Source organism: Hypoxylon trugodes, assembly GCF_022578975.1.
Source record: "Hypoxylon trugodes strain CBS 135444 unplaced genomic scaffold F4822scaffold_2, whole genome shotgun sequence".
NCBI classification, from domain to species: domain Eukaryota; kingdom Fungi; phylum Ascomycota; class Sordariomycetes; order Xylariales; family Hypoxylaceae; genus Hypoxylon; species Hypoxylon trugodes.
In genome coordinates, this window is record NW_026250017.1 from 2,478,374 (window position 1) to 2,495,915 (window position 17,542).

General features: G+C 47.0%; 7 protein-coding genes across 7 annotated transcripts; 3 read left to right on the forward strand and 4 right to left on the reverse strand.

The window, feature by feature from the left end:
- Positions 1 to 394: 394 nt before the first annotated feature.
- F4822DRAFT_425673 (uncharacterized protein) lies at positions 395 to 1,471 on the reverse strand (the record flags this gene model as incomplete). Its single annotated transcript, XM_051460382.1, has 3 exons — positions 395 to 898; positions 994 to 1,284; positions 1,376 to 1,471. 3 exons carry the CDS (start codon positions 1,469 to 1,471, stop codon positions 395 to 397), a joined length of 891 nt encoding a protein of 296 aa, XP_051318239.1.
- Positions 1,472 to 2,440: 969 nt separating this feature from the next.
- On the reverse strand, positions 2,441 to 2,995 carry F4822DRAFT_129953 (uncharacterized protein). Its single transcript, XM_051452698.1, has one exon. It carries the CDS (start codon positions 2,957 to 2,959, stop codon positions 2,528 to 2,530), a length of 432 nt encoding a protein of 143 aa, XP_051318240.1. The 5' UTR covers positions 2,960 to 2,995; the 3' UTR covers positions 2,441 to 2,527.
- A 2,466-nt stretch (positions 2,996 to 5,461) lies between these two features.
- F4822DRAFT_391162 (uncharacterized protein) lies at positions 5,462 to 6,902 on the reverse strand. The gene is made up of 2 exons (XM_051457093.1): positions 6,476 to 6,902; positions 5,462 to 6,413 (listed from the first exon to the last, which is right to left on the reverse strand). The coding sequence occupies exons 1-2, from the start codon at positions 6,681 to 6,683 to the stop codon at positions 6,019 to 6,021; spliced, it is 603 nt and encodes a 200-aa protein (XP_051318241.1). The 5' UTR covers positions 6,684 to 6,902; the 3' UTR covers positions 5,462 to 6,018.
- On the forward strand, positions 6,903 to 9,578 carry F4822DRAFT_391164 (transmembrane amino acid transporter protein-domain-containing protein). The gene is made up of 5 exons (XM_051457094.1): positions 6,903 to 7,527; positions 7,614 to 7,699; positions 7,769 to 8,393; positions 8,447 to 8,562; positions 8,620 to 9,578. Exons 1-5 carry the CDS (start codon positions 7,469 to 7,471, stop codon positions 9,333 to 9,335), a joined length of 1,602 nt encoding a protein of 533 aa, XP_051318242.1. The 5' UTR covers positions 6,903 to 7,468; the 3' UTR covers positions 9,336 to 9,578.
- A 207-nt stretch (positions 9,579 to 9,785) lies between these two features.
- F4822DRAFT_391165 (WD40 repeat-like protein) lies at positions 9,786 to 11,652 on the forward strand. Its single transcript, XM_051457095.1, has one exon. The coding sequence runs from the start codon at positions 10,011 to 10,013 to the stop codon at positions 11,475 to 11,477; it is 1,467 nt and encodes a 488-aa protein (XP_051318243.1). The 5' UTR covers positions 9,786 to 10,010; the 3' UTR covers positions 11,478 to 11,652.
- A 1,689-nt stretch (positions 11,653 to 13,341) lies between these two features.
- F4822DRAFT_441423 (uncharacterized protein) lies at positions 13,342 to 14,700 on the forward strand (the record flags this gene model as incomplete). Its single annotated transcript, XM_051462865.1, has 2 exons — positions 13,342 to 13,879; positions 14,060 to 14,700. 2 exons carry the CDS (start codon positions 13,342 to 13,344, stop codon positions 14,698 to 14,700), a joined length of 1,179 nt encoding a protein of 392 aa, XP_051318244.1.
- A 780-nt stretch (positions 14,701 to 15,480) lies between these two features.
- Positions 15,481 to 17,030, reverse strand: F4822DRAFT_425678 (glycoside hydrolase family 76 protein; the record flags this gene model as incomplete). The annotated part of the gene is made up of 4 exons (XM_051460383.1): positions 15,481 to 16,670; positions 16,726 to 16,773; positions 16,835 to 16,891; positions 16,946 to 17,030. 4 exons carry the CDS (start codon positions 17,028 to 17,030, stop codon positions 15,481 to 15,483), a joined length of 1,380 nt encoding a protein of 459 aa, XP_051318245.1.
- Between the last annotated feature and the right edge of the window lie 512 nt (positions 17,031 to 17,542).

The window sequence follows — 17,542 nt, forward strand, 5'->3', positions numbered from 1 at the left end:
GCGGCGCGAGCTGCATGATCATGGCGCAGGGCATCGAAGGGGGGACTCTGTGTACCTCACGCCGTTGGGGGGTAATATGACGCGGGTGTAGTAGAGAAGTTGGAAGGGAAGAGAAAAAAAAACAATAAACAATAAGCCGGCCATCGTGGAATAATAATAGAAAATAAAGCCTTGGAAAAAGCGAGAAAAAGACTACATCCGGCAATGTTGATACCCGATTTTACTCCAACGCGTGTCCATGGCCCCAGTGTTTTGAGCACATCTTCTAAACCTGGTCAAATACAATCCACTCTCTCATGGTCGCCTTCGCGGGCGACTCAAAGATCCCATAGAAACGGTATCATCCCAATTCGAATGAATGCAAAGCAAAATACTCCCGAGCTTAACCACCACCTCATAATAATATGAGATAATTGCTGGGTGCTATACCTGTGTCGCCGCTTTCTTTCCTTGCTTGCCACCATCGTCCGCTTACATCACTGACTTCGAGTATCTCGTGCTTGGAGAACGAAATTTCATTCGCATCATCGGGATTCGCTTCGTAGCTGTAGATAGCCTTCGCACGGTACGGGTATTCAGTAGGGGCAGCAATTTCGGCCTCATTTTGAGCAGCAGGCGATGGAGCCTTGTTAATAGGGCCAGGGAAGCCGGATGCACCGCCCGAGTTACGCGGAGCATTGCCATTGAAACCACCGACAGGCGATGGGTTCTCGAAACCATTGAGTTGAGCTGAGGTGTACATCTGAGGAGGTTGGACAGACGTAGACGTCTCGGGACGACCGCCATATCCTCCATTCATCGTTTGTCGGTTGGTTGATTCTTTGGCTAGAGCAAAAGAATCTAGGTACGCGCGCGGAACGGCAGATGGCGCAGACCCGAAATAGAAGATCCATACAATCTAGATACATGGTTAATCGGCAAATTCCGTTTAATAAAAAGCCACAGCATGTAGGTTAAGAGACATGCGTTCGTGGCGGATATGATTGTACTTACGTTGACCATGGAGAGCAAGATAAAGCCAGCCGCAGCAGCCTCTCTAGCCCCTTCCGGAGAGTAGACTAGCGCATTCACAGATGAAGTGGTAGCAACAAGACCGCAAGCCAGGTAACCGACAATCGCGACATGATAAGTCTGGATAGAATCGGATGCAACTGCAACGAATATTCCAGCTATTAAGGGAAGCTGGAAAACAACGGCGAACCACGAATAGGGAGGGAATTGATTCTTGGGCGTCGATTGTATTTGTGCGATGATAGAACTGATAAAGGAAATTACCCATGCGAGCTAGATAGACCGATAGTTAGCAAGATACCCCTGAATACGTAATACGGAGTGAAGAATGAGGTTATGAATAGAGAATTTGGGCTGAGCATACCAATGCGATAGAGGTCGTAGCCAAGGCGAATGGATCACCGATGATATTGGACATATTGATGCCTTTCCGGCCATAACTCGCCCTCGAATGTTCCATTTTGCGTAGCGAAGGGGAATGAAGAGAGCCGTAAGAGGGCATAAGGAAAGAGGAAAAGCTTTACGCTTTAGCAATGCTGTCGATTAATGAAACCTGTAAAACGACAATTGGCCACTCGGACATGCGACTTGGAGCGATATGTGGGCGAGAGCAAGTTCGTGGTGCTTTGTTGATCACTCTCGTCAGTCAGGCAAAATGTGGCTGTGCTCGTTGATGGTTGCAGGAGTGGGAACCCAATAGATGAATAGTCGGTGGATTGAGTTTGGTTGAATGGTTTTATGGTTACGACTCTAAGCTTGGAACACAAGATATTGGTCGGATTTAATTCCCTAAAAGGAGTGACTAAAGTTGGAGCGTTGAGTGGGATGAGAAAGTAGAAAGTATCTTGGGAAAGGACGAGCAATTGAGATGCGCCGCTGAAGAAACGTTGGCGAGCTTCTTTTGGGTACTAGGCCGCTAAATAAGAACCTTGGGAAGGGCTAGGCCAGGTCCAGTCAGGGCAAGGTCTTAGTAAAATTGGTGCCGTGCCGCGCCGTTGGTAATCGGATGGATAAGTGGCTGATGCGACCGCGTGCTTTCGAGAATTCGCATTAAATATTCGTCGGGTATCTTCGCAGCAATTTGTCAAAAAAAAAAGTCGTCTCCCGCAAATTCAAGAAAAAAATCAAGAATCGAAAGTCAATTGTGTAAGATAGATGCAAACCAGTCCAGTCGGCAAAGAAAATAATGGGTGTCGGATGGGTGGTGGAGAAAGCCTATAGCAGGAGCGTGGAGAAGTCTATATTGTCGTTTAACTCCTTGGTTATTCGAGTTAAGACCTGGGCCGACCCGGTTGAATTAGATGCGTTCCGCTTGATTCGGCGAGGGATGAGGTGGGAATGATTTCAATATCGATATCGAATATAGTCACGAATCGAATTATACGGAGGCGAGAAACGTGGGGAAGGTAATCGGCCTGGTTTCTGTAGTGTTCTTCTCTTTCTTTCTCCTATTCTCTTATGTGTCCTTCTCTTTAATCTTGTCTTTTTTTCTAAGGAGTAGCAAGTATATAACACTCTATACTACTAAGGCTCCTTTTTCTCCTCGCAGTTCCTGACGGCGCCAAAAACCCTTAACTGGAAAACTACCAATTGCAAATATGTACGGTCGTGAGAAGCGAAGTTGGATCGTTCCACGGTTGCAAAGCCTGGCTGAGAATCGAATAAAATGATTGACAGAGTAGGCTCGTCTTCGCGATGACGGGGGGGGATAGAGGGAATGGGGGGTTGTTGAAAAGAAGGGACAAAAAAAAGAGGCGTTAGAAAGGAATAGGAAGGGATGGGTGGGAAAGGTGAAAGGAATCAAATCAAGCAACTGGGCAATCAAACCAAACGGGGAAGGGGGATGGGAGGATGGGCTAAGTGGAGCGTGCGTCCCGGCGGTGGTACAACATAAAGAGTGGAAAAGGGTGGAATAAACCACTATGGCAGGTACCAAGGTTAGGTACATCCAAGTTACTAGAACGTAGCGTAATAGAAGTCTCCGATTTCTGACGAATCAGCTGTAATGAACGGTAGAAAAGGAACCGAGGGGTACATCAGGGGCGCCTGCAGAGTTGAGAAAAAGGTACAAGACTTCGCTTAAACATGCACTCATAATCTAATGTACTTGACGAGATTAAAACTTTGTACCACCATTAACATTAATTACGGGAGGCCCTTGGAATAGAGTAATCGGGGGGCTTACGAAATTCCCCTTGCACCTTGCACGCGTTCCTAGCCGATACTTAATAAGGCTAGTCAGTTTTCCTCGGTGGACCCAATTGGGCCTGGTTATCTTCTACTTCCACTGTCTTTTCGCCCTCTTTCACCCTTGTCCTCCGACTTTGATTTGACTAGGAAGTTCAATGAACTAGACCTTCGATGCTACAACGATTAGATTTTTAGGTTCTTAGCATTTTCCAACTTTGGAAACACAAACACATCTTTTTTCATTGGATCCTATTTATTCGCTTTTTAGTCTATCTAGGTACCTAGGTAGTTAGTATCGGTCAAGCGTCACAAAAGTAGGGGACTTAAGTTTGTCTGTTACAATCCTACGGTATCTGAAATATTTACTGGCGAGGGGTGTCCCAAGAGTATCCTCGATCGCTAGCTTGTTTTCGTGCCTATGGCGCTAAAGCAGGAACACAACGAATCGACGGTCCGAGACTACATAAGGTGGCGGCAATGGAGTGGAATGCAGTGGCCGAATTGACGATGGTTGGGTGGCCTGTGATTTGGCCCTGTATGGGGAAGACGGAGTTGCATGCTGGCTGTGTAGTTGTTTGAGATTCGCCTGGGATTCCAAGGTCTTGCCAAGGATGCAAGGTCTCGGGACCTCAAGCAGCTTGGATGATTTGGTGCGTACTGACAGGCTAAAATCTATAGAACGAACAGTTAGCTGGCCTGACCAACGAGAAAATGAAAAAGAAGTCTCAAGCTTCTCCTGCCTATTATTGATCCTTCTGTGCGATCTAACTATCTATCCTAGGTACCTGGCTACGTCGGTACGTGGGTAGATAACGAATACATTCTTTGCTCGGATCTACATCACGCGTTCTTAACACTTTACAACCAAGCCATTGTTCCACCCGACACTAAAGCTGTAGCACAGTTACTCTATATACATACTTGCATCGAACGATTGGGTAGGTCCGTTCCAAATGCATCTTTGCTTTTTTTCCTGTCGAGTCGTCAGCGCAGTTAATTAAGAAGATACGCCCTCTTCCGATAGGCGGGCAAGGTGACGCTATCTAGGGGTAAAGATCGATTGAAGTTTCACGTTGTTCGTCAGACTCCCGCTGTTGCAGGGCTTTCCGCTATAGAGGGTTGCAATGATGTAAGATAGGGCTATTTTTTGGCTAGTCTGATTGTGTTCTTACTACAGATATTACTTTACTGTGACGCAGATTGATTCTTCACATTCCGTAAGGTAGTCGTCTGAACCACATATCGCGGTTTTTAGCAGCTGATGTTATGGTGGCACGTTTCAAAGTGGGAACGTAGCTAGGATCGCCATGATTAAAACATCGATATGTTCAATGTTAGAAACAAATGCACAAAGGACGACGGATTACAGTAAGAATCTCGTAACCCGGTTTGAAGTCATAATTTCCTGTCTATGATACGGGAGAATGGCGGCGTCCGCCACATGGTATCAACGAGTTTCCACCTCTACTTAATGCTATGATCGAGATTCAGTTCGCTTCATCAACGATCTCTTACATTTTCTCAAACAAGTCAAAAAGAAGTTAGTACCTAAACCCATTCTGCAACTCCCGCTTTGGTAATTATACCAAGTAGCACAGACCTTTCGCATCTAGCACACCAAGAAGTTTAGCTAAGTACACTTCTCCATCCTTCAAAAAGACGAACGGTAATTCGGGTGTCTGAACTTATTACGATCTTTCATGCATGCCATTCCTATCTAAATCCCTAATGAGCAATCGGATTCTTTGCATCCACCAACCTGGTCTCTTCACCTGAGGCCTTTTCCGATTGATTCACAAACCCAAAGCACCAATCGCTCTCGGAGGAAAAGTTGTCCGGCAAGGCATTATGCTCTCCCTCTCGTAATATCCCGTAAATTAACATTAAGGGGATAAACTGCGCATTGGGAATTCTGCCATTTTCTTTTAGTTCTTATGATATATTATTTTGAATCTAGTACGAGTCCTTTAATACGCGTATTTACAAAGAGTAATTAAAATATAGTCGGAAAAAGGACCGCTTTAGTTTCAAGACCGGCTTGTATCAGACCGCTGGCTGCCGCCGCCGTCAGGAAAGCTAGTGAATGTGTCGCCACAAGTGGCTTGGAAGAGTACTTACGAATTGTAGATTCAAAGGTACATTGGTACTTCTGTAAATGCCATCTGTGCCGCGCTGCCGCGTTAACGAACCGAGATTGGAATTACCTTTAAACGCCATGGAATTTTACGAAATGATCTCGAGCGCTAAGCCACTGGATGGTAAATGAGGTACCCCAATATAGAATCCTCTTGCCTTTATTAGCGATAGTCAGCATACTTAGCTTCACCGAATCTACTTCCAAATTGGATGGCATCCGATCCCCCACAAAGAATTGGTATGAGCTGAATCGCGGCAGAGCAATAGAGCCTGTGCCTGATATATAATCTCGTATTGGTTATAGACTATTGTTTTTATTCGCTGACATGAAGAAATACTTGATATGTGAGAATGTACGTTGGTCTACCCTCTGTAATATGTAACCAACAAACACTAGCCTCAATCAACTATCTCTCAACTAAGTTGCTTCAGCTTTGGGTATAAAATTGTGCTTGCAGCAAAACGCAATCATAATCCCTCCTGGCCTAGAAGATATCTCCAAGTAGTACCCACTAGAACTGAAGACTTCAAGAGATATGCTCTCAAGTCCCTCTAGTTTCGTCGTATTCGCAAAGGTTACCCATGCTTCACGGCATCAATAACATTGTAAATGTCGCAATAGACCACACGCGTTCAGAGGTAACTCGTGTAGCAATCCTTGTCATAGGTATCCTACCCTCTTCAAACTTCATTCCTCACCTTCTCAACCCTCCTCACAACCCTTTCCGCCCTTTCAACTCTACTCTCGACACCCGCCACGAAATCTGAATAACCTAGCACATCTCTCTCATACCACTTCCGCACCACCGCTTCACTCCGTGTTCTCAGCTCCGCGACTTCAGCTACCTGCGCGATCTGGGTAGCTTCAACACCTTTCATACGCGGTAGAAGCGCGACGAGCGCCGCCGTGTGCGCTGGATCGGGAACAGGTGTGTCAGATATAGCGGTCAACGCAGACGCGGTCGCTGGGTATGAAGATGCGGCGGCTAGCACGACGGAGCGGAGAGCGTCGGGGGAGAGGGACGATGGTGGGGAAGAGGGCGGTTGGGGTTGGAAGAGGGTTGGTTGGGATTTGTCTAGACACAATATGTTAGTGCGTCGTAAAGATAAATGGCGTTTGTAAGGGAATAGAGCGTACAGAGTTTAAGAAGCTCAGCGTAGACGCGCACCCGTTGGAGAAGTATTCCGAATCGGTGCTCTAGCTCTTGCAGGCTGCGGACTGCTGATGTTTGGGGTTGTTGGACTGTATGGCCGTAAAGTAAGTGTTCTAAGCGTAGCAGGCGCGCTTCAAGGAGGGATATGGTGGACAATGTCGTGTTGTCTAATGTTGATTCTGTTGTGTCCATGGTGGATGGGTGTTCACCGAGTTATGGGGAAAGGGCAGAGAAACCAATGGATAGATTATGGTTGCAATGTGGATTTAAAGGTAATTTCAATGTTCAAAGAGGGTTGCAATAGACATAAACTCCTCCAATCTAATTGTCTCTCGTCATGCATTCATGTATGTTAGTAGGTTCATGTAGGAAAGAAAGGAAGATCGATCATTAAACGATAAGATAAGGCTGAGCTGATTCCCCCGGTTTTTTGGAAGCTTCAAGGCCCCTGTCGGAAGCCCTGGAAAGCTAGCCGTTAATAGCCTAACGAGAAAAGCAAACAATATTGATTGGACAGGAGCGCCCCGTAGCACCCAGTAGCGGGTAACCAAATGCATCGCAGTCTCCAGATTTGGGGGAGATTGAGGTGGCTTTGACGACAACTGTCAGCTGAACCTAAATTCAATTCTGGCGTCACACCGCAAACCGTTCGATTTCAAATTCTAATCTTCTTCATCGCTTTTTCTAATACACGGTCAAATGTAAGAGGCACCACCGCCGTCGATTCGCTCCGATAGCCCTTCTACGTTATATCCTCTATCGATTACATCCGAGGCGTGTCGCGGCGGTTAGGGAGGAAAAGCGAAGATAGCGAAACGAGCCACGCGTGCACGAGAGCGGTTTGTCGTTGAGGGGGTCATTTCATCTTCGAATACAGCTTCGAATACAGAATAAAAGATAAAAGCAAATCTCCAGCATACCCGACTGCTGCCGAGGAAGATAACTATTGGATGCATACATAGACCGCCGTCTAGGCGATGCCGAACTATTCCACTATATCTGGAGAGGGTTCCGCCTCCGCAGGCGACATGTCAAGGTATGTGCCCTTATTTAAGTCCAGATTCAAATCTTGTGCGACTTAGCTTGATAGCGTTGAGAACTAACATTTACGCCATTATGTAGGCATAAAAGGGCTCGTGGTCGCCCAAAGGAGACCGGGGGAGGGCAGGCCACTATGATCAGCAGCGTCATCAATCTGCTCAATACCAGTATGTCATTCCAGACTCTATACCAACAATAATAGTGTGCGCAAGAAGTTAACATGAATTGATTCGCAGTCATTGGTGCTGGTACATTGGCGATGCCCTCGGCCATGTCACACTTCGGAATTGTGCTCGGAGTTATTGTGATCCTATGGTCAGGATTTATGTCTGCCTTCGGTTTATACCTCCAATCTCGATGCGCGCGATATCTCGATCGAGGCTCCTCATCTTTCTTCGCCCTATCTCAATTGACATACCCCAACGCCGCCGTTATATTCGATGCCGCGATCGCGATCAAGTGTTTCGGAGTTGGTGTATCCTATATGATAATTATCGGCGACTTGATGCCAGGTGTGATGGAAGGTTTTAATGGCATGGCTGCTGATATACCCTTTCTGATGGACCGCAATTTCTGGATCACGGCGTTCATGCTCGCCATCATCCCGCTAAGCTTCTTGAGACGATTAGACTCCCTCAAGTACACCAGCATTGTAGCTCTCGTCGCCATTGGATATTTGATCGTGCTAGTTGTCTATCACTTCGCTTCGGATGTGCTCGCCCCTAGGGATAAAGTTCGTATCATTACTTGGGGAGGTCCTGTGGAAGCCCTGGCTACTTTACCTGTGGTTATCTTCGCGTACACCTGTCACCAAAACATGTTTTCAATTCTCAACGAAATATCGAACAATTCGCCAAAGAAGTATGTTCCCCAAGTACTAATACATTTAGGTCTCGTACTGATCATATTCTTAGTATAATGGGTGTGATATCTACTAGCATCGGTTCCGCTGCCGGTATATATGTGCTAGTCGCTATTACCGGATATCTCACTTTCGGCAACGATGTCATAGGCAACATTGTATCCATGTGTAAGCACCCAATATCCACATGTTTCTCTACTAGAAAATGTTAATATTTTGTGCTAGATCCCGCATCGATCGCTTCGACAATCGCAAAAGCAGCCATAGTTGTTCTTGTCACGTTTTCGATCCCACTGCAGATACACCCGTGCCGAGCATCCGTAGACGCAGTTCTAAAGTGGCGGCCAAAGGATGCGTCCAATCCACAGACGCGAACAAGCTCCCCAGGTGGTCGACCACTTCTTCCAAATCCCGCGCAGTCCCGATCAGACCATGGGTCCACCGCAACTATCTCCGACCTACGTTTCGCCATTCTAACCACAATCATATTGATTTTAGCATATATTACGGCTCTAACCGTCGTCTCCTTAGAACGTGTACTAGCCTATGTTGGCTCTACAGGAAGCACAAGCATTAGCTTCATTCTTCCTGGTCTATTCTACTACAAGATCTCAGATCCAAACTCGATCCATCAGCAGCGCTTGTCCAAGGAAGACGACGACGCTTTGTCAGTCTCCGCATCCGATACGGAAAATACCGACGGGGAAGAGGGTCTTTTAGGGAGAAGCGTAGACAGCATCCATAGCGCAGCGAGCGGTTCGAGCAATAGGAATAAGAACTCAAGGCCTCTGTGGCGCTGGCGTAAGACGTGGAGGTTGGATATGGAACACCTTAGTCCGGAGTTCCTTAGAGGTTCGGCTTTATTCCTAGCCATATATGGTATGTGCGTTATGGCTGTATGTTTGATTATGAACTTGGTCGGCACCGTAACGGCGCATTAAGTTCTTCTGGTTTTCCCCGGTCAAGGTTAGATGGACCGGAAGAAAGGAAAACAATTTTCGACTAGAATTCCCACATTCTCACGGAAGGGGTTAGCATTTCACTCGTTCGGTTTCCCGCATCATCAGGAGTTTATGGCCATGACTTATTTTGTATATAGTTGGTTTTTCACCATGGCCTAGCGTTAGGATTGATTCAACATTAGTATGTATAAGCGACATTATATATTTTATATGTTCGTTCAACACTCTTGGTGACGTTTATGCTTCTTTAAATTCGCCTTCTTATTTACTTACAAAATCCAGATATAGTTACCAAAGTTAAGGGATTGAAGCTGTTCCTTGAAGATCCGCGTCATTACGCATAAAACCCCTGAATGGCGATCCCTTATAGCTGGAGGTATTTTAAGCAGAAGGTAAATCCCCACTAATAAGGCGGGCGTGGCGGGGCTCGGCGAGATGTTGCCCCACCATAGAAAGTAAAAAGTTGGACTGATTATCAAGCACATCGACAACTTTCTTTCCGTTACAACTCAATACAATAAATAAACAAAGAAATATCTAAAAGAAGGAAACTTATAAAACAAGATCTCCCATTTCTGCTTTTCATTTCAACCTTACTACTACCATATACCCCCTTTTAGAAATTCTTCAGATACCCACAGCGAACCTCCCACCATGTCTGCCCCGCACCAAGACGATCTGGACGATGCGCCAGAGATGCTCGACGCCGAAGATGCGCTTGAAGAAGTTGTAGACGCAGAAGGTGACATAGCGATGGACTCAGACGAGGAGCCAGAAGAAATCACCCTACATAACGACAGCATAGCCTACTTCGACGCACACAAAGACTCCGTGTTCGCGATCGCCCAACACCCCACCCAACCCTCACTTATCGCAACAGGAGGCAGCGAAGGCGATGGCGACGATGCGCCAGGGAAGGGCTATGTATTCGACACAAGCCCCGTAGTCGGCCGCCCAGTTCTACCTCCTAGCTATAACGCCGATCCCTCGCAACAACAGAAGAGTTTTGAGTTAAAATCGCTATTTACGATTGAGGGGCACAGCGACTCGATCAACGCGCTGGCGTTCACGTTGCCGAATGGAGAGTTCTTGGTCTCAGGAGGCATGGATGGTAGATTACGCACATACCAACTATCCGTCGACGCACGCAATAAACCCACATTCGCTTTCTTGGCTGAGTCCCAGGAGGTGCCGGAGGTGAATTGGTTGTCGCCGTGTCCGTCGTCGAAATACCCGAATACGATTGCGCTAGGTGCTTCAGATGGTTCCGTGTGGGTGTACACGATCGATGCTTCGGATTCGTCGAACCCGATGCAGATTGTGCAGAGCTACTTCTTACATACTGCATCTTGCACGGCGGGTGCTTGGTCGCCTGATGGAACGTTCCTGGCTACGGTGTCGGAGGATAGTTCGTTGTATGTCTGGGATGTGTGGGGTGAGGCGGCGGCGAAAAACCTGGTCAATGATAATGGCCAGACGGTAGTTTCTCTCACGGGCCAGGACCAACGTTTCGGCGTTGAAGGGGGTCTGTACTCAGTTGCCATTGACCCGAAATCCGCGTTCGTCGCTGTCGGTGGTGCAGGTGGTGCAATCAAGATAGTGGGTCTACCGCGATTAGGCACAGACACGCAACCCGTGAACAGCAAACAGAGCAAAACTAAAGCCAAGGGCGCTGAGGCTGGAAGCGCACAAGGTGGTAATATCCTTGCGGATTTACAGACACAGTCAGATGGAATTGAGACGCTTAGCTTTTCGCCGAAGCAGACACTTCTCGCGGCAGGTAGTGTGGATGGTAGTATAGCGGTATACGACACAGCCCGCAAATTCGCCGTTCGCCGGCATATTCGCGAAGCGCATGAGGAGTTCAGTGTCGTGAGGACCGAGTTTGTAGCTGGCCTCGGCGATGGCTGGTTGCTGACGAGTTGTGGGATGGACGGTGTAGTCCGAAGGTGGGACGTCCGAGGCGCAGCTTCCTCGACGGAAAGCAGTTTGGTAAAGGAGTGGAGAGGCCATAGAGGAGACGGAGAAGGAGGTGGTGTTTTGGGATTTGTCCAGGGAAGTACGGGCGAGCGGATTATTACGGCGGGTGATGATGGCGTTGTGCTAGTATTTGAGGCTTAGTGATCCGAGGATACTTAATGATAGGAGAAAAATAACAAAACTAGTTTTGGAGCAATTCGGCTCTATTCAACTAAATGAAATCTCGCCGATTTTCCTCGCGTGCTTTTTTTTATGCTGAGACTCGTTGATTAAAAATATTTGTTCGCAAGCAAAACCACACACCTCAGTGCTATCCCATAACCTACATATCGCAGGACGCCAAGTTTGTCTCGATGGGTTTCAGGAAGAGTAGCAGTTACTGCTATCTATCTCTTAGTTTAACAACCAGCTACCGAAATAGCCAGGGCCGAGAAGCTTCTGGAAATAATTGAATAAAAAAGTAAAAATATTAAAGTATACGGGTTGCCACAAATACTTATCACGGTCCATTAAACACATCAATTTTCAAGTAACTTGCTTGGATACCCCTTTGACGGCATACAACGTACAAGAAGAAAAAAACCCGCATTATATCTTCCTTACTTTTTAAATGTCATAGATGCGCAATCGGCGCTTAATTCTAGTTTACGGTAGTCATTGTCTTGCTGACCCTCCTCTTGATTGACCTTATGGTTTGATGGAATAGGGGTAATTTCGCATAGTGCCTACTATCAACTGGAAAATTATTGCCCAACGCCTACTCGATAGATATATCTACTACGAGGTGGTATGGAAAATATGTAGTATAGTTGTCGTAATGAATGTATAGGAAAACGTGCTGTCAATACCAACTTTCATTTCTCGATTCACTCTACAGTTCCATAGTCCTAGCCGAATTCCATTTAAATAATCACAATATTCCGTAAAGACGCCCTTTTCAAGTTCATATTAGCTAATGATAGAAATATACCTAGCTGAACCTTGTTTATATATATAAGATGGCCAAACGGCGTGAAATGCGGCGACTGGGCCTTGTCGTGGCCTTTGCTATTGTGTATATAAAAGCGATTAAAGGTACCTTGCCTACGTAAAGGAAATTATTAACAGCTGAGGACGACACATCCTCTCTGGTTGAGAGGTCAACCTACCTGAAGTGTCCCGGCGTGTTAACTCGTTGAATTAGGGCTTGGGTCCTTTGGTCTTGCCTTTGGTTTGACCTCCCTAAAGGGTGCCCGCTTCAAGTCCTAGTGCCTTGTATGAAAAGGAAGTGTGCAAGCGAGGGGCGCATGCTCTCTTTCTACTTATCTCCTGTAGATTGCGAGGGTCACCCTCGAGTACCCGCTTAGATAGTGCTGTTTTACGGTTGAAAACGCTGGATGCGGAGCGCCAGGCTGGCTGGTGACAGTCGACACGCGTGTCGGCCAACCCTAATTCAGTCTGGTTCCGTATTATTATTGTTTACAAGCCCTCTAGAAGGTCCTTTCTTTTTTTGTTTGACCTTTACTGTTTCTCCCACGCTTTTTCTCTTTTCTTCTCCTCTCCCACACATCCTTCTGAGCCCTGGATAAATTTGCACTCTTACTGCAAATTTTATCCTGTGCTTTCTCGAGTCTACCACTCAGATACCTACTTAAGGTTGAGCTTGTCCTAAGCATTCAATTGTCTACTCGACATCCTTTCGACTTCTTCTTGACTTCTACCTTTTGTTGGGAGTCAATTGCTTTCTGATTACCTAGGTATTCTAGTCTAGCTGCTTCAGTTGGCACAGCATATTTCTACATCTTATTCTATCTCGACTTCTGCCTTTTTGGCAGCTACCTTCACCGTGAAGCCCTATTCAGTTCTTCTGGTTGCCCTCAGTCTCATTCCGAGACTGATCGGTAAGTACACATTTTCTCAATTTGTTATTTCTCCATTTTCTTTTTTATTTTATTTTCGTATGTTCAATATTTTTAATACGGTCGGCCATCATTAGCTCACCAAGACGTGTTAGACATACTTCGCGATGGTGCCCCCTACTTTGGAGACCCTCCCCGCGGACGTTCATCTGGAGATTCTTTATAATACTCACAGAGATGACCTCCTCAGACTCGTTCATGCCTCCCCCGTTGTCTATCGCACCATGATTAAAGCTCAGGGCCTAGTTGCCAGAAACTTGTTGCGCGGGGTGATGAACCCGATGCTCTTCCCTATGGTCATTACCCTCTTCTATGCCCAGAAGGAAGATTGGGTACCCGACATGTCTCTCGGCGAGGAGGCTGCTGGCGAGGCCTACACTGCTAAAGTTATCGCTTTCTGCACCAAGTATCTGGCCGGTCACCAGGTGGGCCCCCTTCCCAACGCCATGCATTTCACTCTCGAGATGGGAATCAAGATGGTGCGATTCCATGAACATGCTGAGCCGATTGCTCAAGAAGTTGCCGGGTATGTCGGCAAGCACATAGTAGCATGCCGATCCGAGATGGAATATTTCCGAATCCAGAAATGTGTCTACATCTACGAGTTGGCTAGACTCGTCGCATCCTGGAAGGTAGTGAAGGACGGTAAACCGGACGAGACGGCTTAGTATGCCTTCTGGTATTCGTTCGCTCCGTGGGAGGCAGCTGGTATGAAGAGCTTCGAACAAGCTATGAACTACAGTTATCTAGGTATGGAGTCTAATTTGATAATCCGGGTCGCCCAAGACCGTTTCTCCATTCAGGGCTTGCTAACGGTCATCTCAGAAAGGGAGACACATAAGTTCATATGGTCGCGACCGATCTACTACACATCCGACTACTGCGCCCCGAAGTGTGTCTGCCATTTGCCCCGGAGTGTGAAGCATTACAGTTCCGTCAACAAGCTTAACAAGAATGAGACCTTGTCGTATCCCGACCACCGAGGCAAGGAGGATAGATTGATCGCTCAAGGCAGCGACTCACTGGTTATGAAGAATTCAATCTCTGGGTGGGTTCAGAAGACCAAATATTTATGGCTCCCTTTGGAACGCGGCTTTAGTGTGCGTGAAGTTTTCGAACTCGCAATGGGTTATGGAAACGGCCACGACGGTCCCCGTGACTTGTACCTCTGGGCTTACCTCTACGACAAGCTGCGACCTTTTTCTCCGCTGCATGCGTTGAAAGTTGGATGGGGGGAGACATTTGATGTCGGTCTCGACGAGCACCACGAGCTGATTGACGGTAAATTGGTATACTTCAAACCTTGGTTCGGAAACCTGAACATGAAGCGCCTCAGCTTTAACGACCGCCCCAAATACCCCCGAAGTGGCCGGACGTTTCCCCTCATGTCTGATCTAATTAGGGAAGCTGAGGCCATCATCAACAGCGAATCGAAGGTTTCCAAGGCTAACGACGCGAAGAAGTAAATGGATCAATTCTGTGTTTTGACGGGGAAAGGGGATATTTCTGCTCGTTTTCATATTTGACGAGCTCGACGATGGTACTTTTTAATGACGCGAATTTGGTCACGGCTTTTCTCAAAAATGCTCGACTTGTCGCTTGTCCTTTGATGTCATCTTGCCATGCGTCTCATGCTTTGCATACTCACTGCTCTATAGGCATTTGATAGGTCCCTAGATAGGTGCGAAAGAAGCACTAGATAGTACACAATTGATCCCCCTCTCATGGTAATATGTTGGCCTTGGCGCACAGTACAAAGGATGTAGAGACCGCTGTACAGCCCTGTAATCTAACATCCCTTAGGTCTGTTTCCCCTATCAATTCCGTGTGGCGCATCGCCCGTCGCACGAACCATGTGCCCTAAATACGCTAGAGCAAGGCCATAACGCACCTAAACAGCAACCACTGTTACGCATCATGTCCCCTATATTCTAGTGTATGCTGTCGCCGTACTAGAAAATAAATCGACTGGCACAGGCGTACCGAAAACATCACCATTTCCATACGTTAGTACCATAATTCAATTATCTACCAAAGGTACTGAACATATTTACATGTTACATATATCGACAGAGAAACCCATCGGGTCTCTTTTCCAAATGATACCCCGTAACGCCTTGCGACAAGCTAACAGCTGCCAGGTATAACGATCCGAAGAATTCTACCAATGTTATGGCCCATGACCCCAAACGCCGTTCTATTCGCACCGCCTCGGCGGACACAAGAGAAATCATAATGACAGGCCCTCACTTCTCATCAGCCCATACGAAATACATACCACCCACTAAACCACCAAGGACAAGCGTCGTCAGGATACCGGCACCGGCCCTGTCGCCCGCAGTGATGGGCTTCATCTGGGGAATCTTGCTAGCATCGTTGGCACTCGGGGCGGCGTCACCTTCGGACGAACCTCCGTTCTCTGAAGTGTAAGGAGCTGGCGCGGTGTCGCCTAGTGTTGCGATAACGGCTTGCAGAGCGTTCATCTGCTCACCTACACCCGTAGTGCCATCAAAGGTACCCTCCTGCAGCCAACTATATCCACACGCTGTGCCGGACGGGCCCTTATAATCATCCGATGAGGGTCCGGAGCATTGCTTGGCTGCTGCATCAGCTGTCGTCTTGAGCAACGGCATGATCGTGTCGTGGGTGAAGGGGGCAAGGATCGCAGTCAGCGACATCCATCGCGCAAGATGGCCTTTGAAGGACTGTTGGTCGACACTAGGACTCTTCTCACAACTCGGTTCCCACATAACGCCGTTCTGGAAAAACACCGACACGGCGGACTTGACGAGTCCATCGACGCGTTCCTTCCACATATCGGAGCCGTCGGTGTGATTAAACATAACTGCAGCGCCATACATGAAAAGACCCGCGTTGTATGTGAACTGGGCGCTGTTGACATGCGAACAATTATCACTACCCGCGTTTCCGGCGCCGTCTAGTACGCTGTAGTTCGAATTGATGAAATTGACAGACTGCTCCCACTCGAAGATCTTGTTCGCCCAATCTCCGTATGTCTCATTGGCGGTATACCGAGCTAGGCGTGCAGCCACATTGAAGAAACATCCGTTCGAGACCGAGTTCTTATAATTGTATCCGTTGTTGAACGTGTAAATTTGCCAGCGCATACCACCACCACAAGTATCCGGCTCCCATCGGTTGACGTATTCATTATACACGGCCTTCGCCAATGCCAACCAGGATAAATCGTCGGTATTCGGGTTGGTGAAGTTCGTTTCAGCAGCGGTCATCGCGGCCATCGCCCAAAATCCCTGGTCATCGTTTCCTTCGGATTTTGTCTGGTTGTTGGGCATGTAGTCCTTGTCGTCTCCCACTTGGTGCATCATAGCCTGTAAGGTGATATCGTTATAAGTCTCGTCGCCTGTGAAGGCCCAGTAATCTATTAAGGTCCCGAACATCGCGCCAGCTTCCCACCCTGTTGATTGTGTCAGCTGAAAGCCGAGTTATTTGGATATTGATACTGAACGCACAGTAATAGGGGTCAGGTAAGTTCCCCGGGGTATCACCCGTGTTGTTTCCTGTTATTGGAATTAATATGGACAATTTCTTTCATGTTTAGTACTATGATTCGAGGTGTACCTGTGTAATATTTGACCAAGCCATAGGCGATCGTACTGGCAGCGGACTTAATGGATGCTTGGCAATGTCAGTTAAGTTGTGGCTGCATATAATATGGCAATAATATCTTACAATCTTGTGTCCAGTCAACATCGATGGAAATTACCGGATTAAAGAGAAAGCTGGAAGCAGCGAATAAAATTGGTAGGGAATACATGATGCCGTTTGGCTCTCTATAGTCTGTGTCTATAGGTTAAACGAATGTGAGTTCGAATTTGACCGAACCTAAAGAAGAGTAAACAGAAGAGAAAGGTTTGTGTATGCGGCTGTTTCTTAAAAACCGATACATCGAAAAAATACACGGTAAGTGATCTACTCTACCCACTATATTATACCTATACACTTTATCCCGTATGTACCCATCTAGGTACACACTAAGTGTATCTGTCAACTAACTTGTGGACCTAGCAGGGCCGATTCTAGCAAGCAAAGTAATGATCGTACCGCGGAAAACTCCACATCGTAGGTGTGGCTTGCATTCACCTGAAACTAATCCAGACTGTGAGATATAAGTTTGGTGGACCAGCCGGACAATGGTATTCATTAGAGTACTCTTTCAGTATCTCCTGTGCCTTTGAGCTAGTACACGACTTCATATTCGTCGCGAGATTATTTTGGGAGGTCTAGAAGTATCGAGGACTGCTTACGTATCCTCTTAGATCGCATGAG